The sequence below is a fragment of the Callorhinchus milii genome, unplaced genomic scaffold (genome assembly GCF_018977255.1).
Source record: "Callorhinchus milii isolate IMCB2004 unplaced genomic scaffold, IMCB_Cmil_1.0 Scaffold7, whole genome shotgun sequence".
Taxonomy (NCBI): Eukaryota; Metazoa; Chordata; class Chondrichthyes; order Chimaeriformes; family Callorhinchidae; genus Callorhinchus; species Callorhinchus milii.
The window spans coordinates 944794-951247 of NW_024704748.1; the positions used below are offsets into that span (position 1 = coordinate 944794).

Sequence of the window (6454 nt, forward strand, 5' to 3'; positions counted from 1 at the left end):
CCACCCATTCCCCCTGAAAAATAATAATAAATTGGTCACTCACTCCACGACTGTCCGTGCACAATTGACTGCTGTGTTTCACCCACAAAATACACAGTGAATTCATTTTACAGTATATTCTGTTAATCGCTTTGAAACGTCTCGACGTGAAAGGCGCTATACAAATGTAATCTTGTTGTATCAAATGCAAGGATTATTATTATTCTCTTGTATTAGATTCCAGCCTGAAACTCACTCCTGGGGGCTCTGTTATTCTATATATAACCCACCCCCCCCCAACCTTTGTAGTAATGATAATAATGCCAGCATTTGATGTAGAGCTTTATCGCATCGTTGAGAGGTCTCAAAGCACAGAATACACTGTGAAGTTGTGTATTTTATGGGCGAAATACATCCTGTATCAGATTCCAGCCTGTAACTCACTCTCAGTGGTGCATTACTCTATATACAACCCTCCTCTCCCCCTCCCCCCAACCCACCGGATTAGATTCCAGACATGGACTCTCAGGTGATGTCTATTCTAAATATAACTGTGAAAGTGCACTGTTCTAAACCAGACACTCATTGTTTGCAGACTGAAGGGAGTCTGATCGCTGGATAGCCACGACTTTCTCTTCTCTTCCACCTGCTGTAATCTCGGACTCGTGACCACACCCTGTCAGGTCTCTGGCTGCCGGGATGCTATGTAATCACCACCCAATGCCACTCCACTCTAAGGTCTCGTTCTCTGGCTGGGATGTGAAGCGTGTCCGAGGCGAAGCTAAAACAAGATTCTATCAAGTACTGTACAAGTGTTTGAGAGCGAAGGACCCAGAGACCTGCAGGAGAGAGACCCAGAAAGACAAGTAAAGCATGACTTGACTGCGGATTCTGCAGGCAATTTGCATACAGCGATGTCCCCTCACACGGGGTTGCGTCTCAGAGCGCTTGACAGTAGCAAAGCACGACTGTAAGTGGCTGTAAGCACCGTCGAAGAGGAAGGTCTTCAGGCACAACCTGAAGATGGGGAAAACGGGCAAAGCAGAGGGATTGAAGGACAGTGTTCCCGAGTTTCGGGACGTAGTGGCTGAAAGCGCAGCCACCGTTGGCGGACTGGAGAGCACGAGGGACAAGCAGGAGGCTGGAGCCAGTTGAGCAACTGGTCAATTGTATCCGTGGGGATTGTTGGCCAGGACATCAAGGGAGAAAGGACTTCAAGTGCCATCTGAAGATGGGTAAGGATAGGGCAAGGCGGAGGGATTGAGACCGGGAGTTTCGGGATTCAGTGGCTGAAAGCATAATAATACAAGTTCCAGAGGTTGTTTTGCGATTGTGCCAGGGGAGAGAGAGAGAGAGAGAGAGAGAGAGAGAGAGCGCTTTCCGATTCCAACCAATTCCAGTTCTTGCCTCGAGCCCCCAACCCCCCCCCCACGCCAGGCTAGTACCTCGTCCTGTTCCGCTCACTCTCTACTCCCAGTGGTAGCGGAGATACCAGATGGTCTCGTTCTTCAGCTGCGGCCCAAAGAGTGGGTTGACCTGAGCCAGTATTGCGATCAGCCAGCTGAGAGACACAGTGTTTACATTATTACAACAACAGCATTACATTTCACAGCGCTTTTTATGTTGGAAGGACGTCCCAAGGCGCTGGACAGTGAAGGGTTTGCACCTGAGCTGGGGGTTGGAATCAAGAGGGCTAACCCCACACTACGGGACTCCACTTACTGAAGATTATGGGATTTAAAGATAGATAGAGGCGGCTAGTGGGGTGGGGTGGGTGGGGGTGTGACGGATTGAGGCAGGGAATTCAAAAGGTTAGAGATGTATTGGCTGAAGCCATGGCCGCCAATGGTAGTGAGGAGGGGTTAGGGTTGGGGGACAAGAGCAGGTCTGCGTCTGCTAAGCAAAGGGGTTGCGCAGAGGAGTGGGGTACAAGCAGAATTAAAAAATCTTTTTATCTCTTAGCCACATGCAGGGCGGACAAATAATAATAATAATCCTTGCATTTAATATAGTGACTTTGAGACGTCTCCAAGCGCTTCACAGAATATACTGTAAAGTGTAGTGATTGTGCATTTTGTGGGCGAAATGCGGCAGCCGATTGCGCACAGCGGCGTCCCACAGACAGTCACGAATTCAAATGAACAATTTTATTTGGTGGATTGTTGGCCAGGAAATCAGGAGAGAAACTTAGAGAGGAATAGTGCTTTGGGATCTTTAACGTCCATCTGGGACCTCGGTTTAACGTCTCATACAAAGGACGGCACTGAATTTAGTTAGCAGCAGCCAATTGTGTATAGCAGTGTCTCACAAACAGTCGTGGATTGAGTTCCTCTCTCCACAAAATACTGTCTAAGGTCAGCACCGCCCTCTTGCCCCACACAGTTAAATACTGATCCCAGTGGCTTGGATTGGATATTAATACTTAATTCCCATCGAGCATCTAACTCGAGCAGAAAGATAATTTAACCCTTTGCTGATCACCCCAAACCAAGTAGATAGCACAGGTCTCCTCAAACTCAGCTTTTCTCAGGGTCACCGATAGTGAAACTCCTCCCTCCCTCCACTGCTCCCTCCCTCCACTGCTCCCTCCCTCCACTGCTCCCTCCCTCCACTGCTCCCTCCCTCAGCATCCGAAGCTCCAACCACTACTCCCTAATGCCTCCTGTTTCTCCGTACTTGGTTCAATGTTGTTGGTTTCCGAGGTTAACATAGGCCTCCGCGCCCCCACGCACCCCGAACCCCCGTCATCAGTGATCAAACTTTCAGCCAACTATAACTTGCATTTACATAGCGCACTTCACACAGGGTAACCTCTCGGACTGCTGGAATACAGCTCCAACCTCTGGGATTTCCTGACTCTACCCCTGCCCCCCAACCCCCATATCTTTAAATCATATCTTAATATATATCTCTTCACTTTTGGCCCCTTCTTACTTGCTCAGCGTCCAATCCAACACCCACACAACAGCAGCAGCAGCAAATGATATTTACACAGCGCCTTTCACAGCGGGAGGACGTCCCAAGGCCCTGGACAGTCAAGGATTTGTACCTGAGCTGGGGGTTGGAATCAGGAGAGATGGAGGGACCTAAGGCACGGTCGTAAAGGGTCTTGAGATGGGCCTTGAAAGATGCGAGGGAGAGGAGAAGGGATGTGTGATGTAATTCCAGAGGGTGGGGGCTGAAGGCCCGACCGTCGATGGTGGGGCGGGGGAACATGGAACAGGCCGGAGCCCGTTTAGCAGATAAAATGACAACACTTTGAGACGTCATCATATGAGAATGGCGCTTATATAAGTTTTTATTCGACTACGCCAACTCCCTGCTTGTCGGCCTTTCCAACTCTTCCCTCCTCAAGCTACAGGTCATCCAGAACTCTGCAGCTCGTGTTCTCTCCTGTACCAGGCTCTGACCCCAACACCACCGCCCGGCTCCACTGGCTCCTCATCCCCCATCCTCGTCTTCAAAGCCCTCCATGGTCTTGCTCCTTCTTACCTCTGCGTACTGCTGACCCCATATCAAACTTTCCGCTCCCTCCGCTCAGCAGGCTGTGGCCTGTTCCACGTCCTCTGCCCGGCCCACCCCACCATCGGTCAGGCCTTCAGCCTGTCTACCCCCACCCTTTGGAACTCCATCCCACATTCCCTTCACCTCACTCCCTCCCTCGCCTCCTTCAAGGCGCTCTCAAAAACCTTCTCTTTAACCGAGCCTTTGGCCATCCTCCCACCCTCCACGATCCCCGTTTTAAATAATCACAATCACGGCATTTGATACAGCGCCTTTCACAACTCGAGGACATCTCAGAGTGAGCGCTTCACGGGGTTTACAGTACATCGTACTGTTTTTTTTTGTCGGCAAACGAAAATTATTCGGGCAATGTGGGAGTTAAAGAACCCGCGATGCTGTTGGACACAGAGACCTCAGCTGGTGACCTAAAAAAGAGTCTAATAAGATGAAATGTGTCGGTACTTACAACAGGTAACAGCAGACAGCCGTTGTCACAATCATGGTGATGGCCACACTGCAAAGCAAAGATCAGGTCAGTCTATCTCAGCCGAAGATAACCAAAGGAAGTATTAACGGAGCGGCTACAAAACAAAATGTCTTCACAAGATCGGTTTGGTTGAAGTAGGCACTTCAGCCCTTCCAATCTCATTCTCCATCCCCCCTCTCCCGCCCCGGGCCTGTCGCAGCTTCAAGCTGCTTTTATAAACAAATCCACGGTCCAGAAAAATCAGCCACCCCGTCCCCCCCCCCTCCCCACGTCACATCTGGTCACATCATAAAAAGCATCGTCACTCTTGCATTCGACACAGCAGCGCCTTATCACGTCGTCGAGACGTTTCAAGGCCCTTCGCAGAATACGCTGTAAAGCATAGCGGCTGCGGGTCTGCCCACCGCAGCGCCCCACGAGCAGTGAGACACGCAATGCCATTTGGTCCCTTCGTGCAATCCATAAACCCGGCGAGTGCCAAACCACCGCCGCACCGCACTGCACCGCACTGCACTGCTCCGCACCGCTCCGCTCCGCACTGCACCGCTCTGCACCGCTCCGCTCCGCACTGCACCGCTCTGCACCGCACCGCTCTGCACCGCTCCGCACCGCCCGCCTCTCGCTCACGCTGAGCTCAGCAAAGAGGGCGGCGTGGCTCGTGCCTTTTGGACTCGTCCTTCGGGGCGGGGAGCGGGGAGCGGGGGGCGGGGGGGCAGGTCTCAGGAGGAGGGGGGGGGTGAGGTGGGGTGGGGGGAGGGGGGGGCAGGTCTCAGGAGGGGGGGGGTGGGGTGGGGGGGCGGGTCTCAGGAGGAGGGGGGGGGTGAGGTGGGGTGGGGGGTGGGGGGCAGGTCTCGGGGGAGGGGGGGTGAGGTGGGGTGGGGGGGTGGGGGGGCAGGTCTCAGGAGGAGGGGGGGGAGGTGGGGTGGGGGGCTGGGGGGCAGGTCTCAGGAGGGGGGGGGGGGTGAGGTGGGGTGGGGGGGCAGGTCTCAGGAGGAGGGGGGGGTGAGGTGGGGTGGGGGGGTGGGGGGGCAGGTCTCAGGAGGAGGGGGGGGGGGGTGAGGTGGGGTGGGGGGGGGTGGGGGGGCAGGTCTCAGGAGGAGGGGGGGGTGAGGTGGGGTGGGGGGTGGGGGGGCAGGTCTCAGGAGGGGGGGGGGGTGAGGTGAGGTGGGGTGGGGGGGCAGGTCTCAGGAGGGGGGGGGGTGAGGTGGGGTGGGGGGTGGGGGGCAGGTCTCAGGAGGAGGGGGGGGTGAGGTGGGGTGGGGGGGCAGGTCTCAGGAGGGGGGGGGATGGAACGGTTCCGCAGCTGGAGATGCCCTGAGCATTCAACAGTGCAGTCAATTCCTGCCATTGCTTTGGTGCTGCATCAAATGCAAAGATCATCATCATCATCATCATCATCATTATTATTATTATTTTGCATTATTATAAGGCAGGACACGGGGGAGGGGGGGAGGGGGGAGGGGAGGAGGGGAGGGGGGGGAGGGGAGGGGGGGGAGGGGAGGGGGGAGGGGGGGGGGGGAGGGGGGGGGGAGGGGAGGGGGGGAGGGGGGACATAAGCACATAACACACACACCCACCCTCTGTTTGGGCCCTTGGGCACAAACCAGGGCACGGCGATGCCCACCAGTCCCCAGAAGATGGTGAAGCAGACCAGGGGGATACTGAGCGAGTGGGCGGTCATCGCGGCTCCTCCGACACCAGCACCTACACCGCCACCAGCACCGGCACCGGCGGCTGACGTCACTCCCAGACCAGCCCCCGCCCACGCCACCGCCTCCCATTGGCCAACCGCCGCGGCCCCAGCTTCGCCATTGGTCCACCCCCAACGCCAATCATCGCCGCCCCGCCCCCGCCGGCCGTGTCACCTGCCCTGATTGGCTCCTTCACCACACGCCCCTTTCGCCGCTTCCAACTCCGGGATCCGTCCCTCAGTCACTTCAGCCGCCGCCGCCGCCGCCGCCCCCTGTTCCCGGGCCCCACCCCCTGTTCCCGGGGCCGCCCCCTGTTCCCGGGCCCCACCCCCTGTTCCCGGGGCCGCCCCCTGTTCCCGGGCCCCACCCCCTGTTCCCGGGGCCGCCCCCCGTTGTCGCTTAATGCTGTTAAATTACAACTGTTTGGTCATCCTCACCCCGGAGCGGGTGGGCCCTGTCCGTCTTGCAGCCTTCCATTGGCCGAGCCGCGCGTCCATCAGCAGAGCCCGCCTCCCCCTTCCCGAATGGCTGCGCCTGATTGGTCCATTCCCTCCCGCTGGTTCGCTATTGGCCTGTGCACCCGCCACTCAATCCAGGAAAGGTCCCGCCCCCTTCCCTGCTCAACAACAACGACAACAGCTGACATTTGTGCAGAGCCTTTCACGTCGGGGAGACGTGCCATTTGACAGGGCTTATCTTTTATGTATTATTAGTATATAATATGGAGCTCCGGTAGCTCAGTGGTTGGAACGCTCGCCTCGCAACAACAACAACAACAACAACAACGAGATTA

At 56.1% G+C, this 6454-nt stretch overlaps 1 protein-coding gene across 1 annotated transcript; it reads right to left on the reverse strand.

The window, feature by feature from the left end:
* Positions 1-340: 340 nt before the first annotated feature.
* Positions 341-5728, reverse strand: atpv0e2 (ATPase H+ transporting V0 subunit e2). The gene is made up of 4 exons (XM_042336824.1): positions 5548-5728; positions 3950-3997; positions 1425-1540; positions 341-818 (listed from the first exon to the last, which is right to left on the reverse strand). The coding sequence occupies exons 1-3, from the start codon at positions 5649-5651 to the stop codon at positions 1447-1449; spliced, it is 246 nt and encodes an 81-aa protein (XP_042192758.1). The 5' UTR covers positions 5652-5728; the 3' UTR covers positions 341-818; positions 1425-1446.
* Positions 5729-6454: the final 726 nt, after the last annotated feature.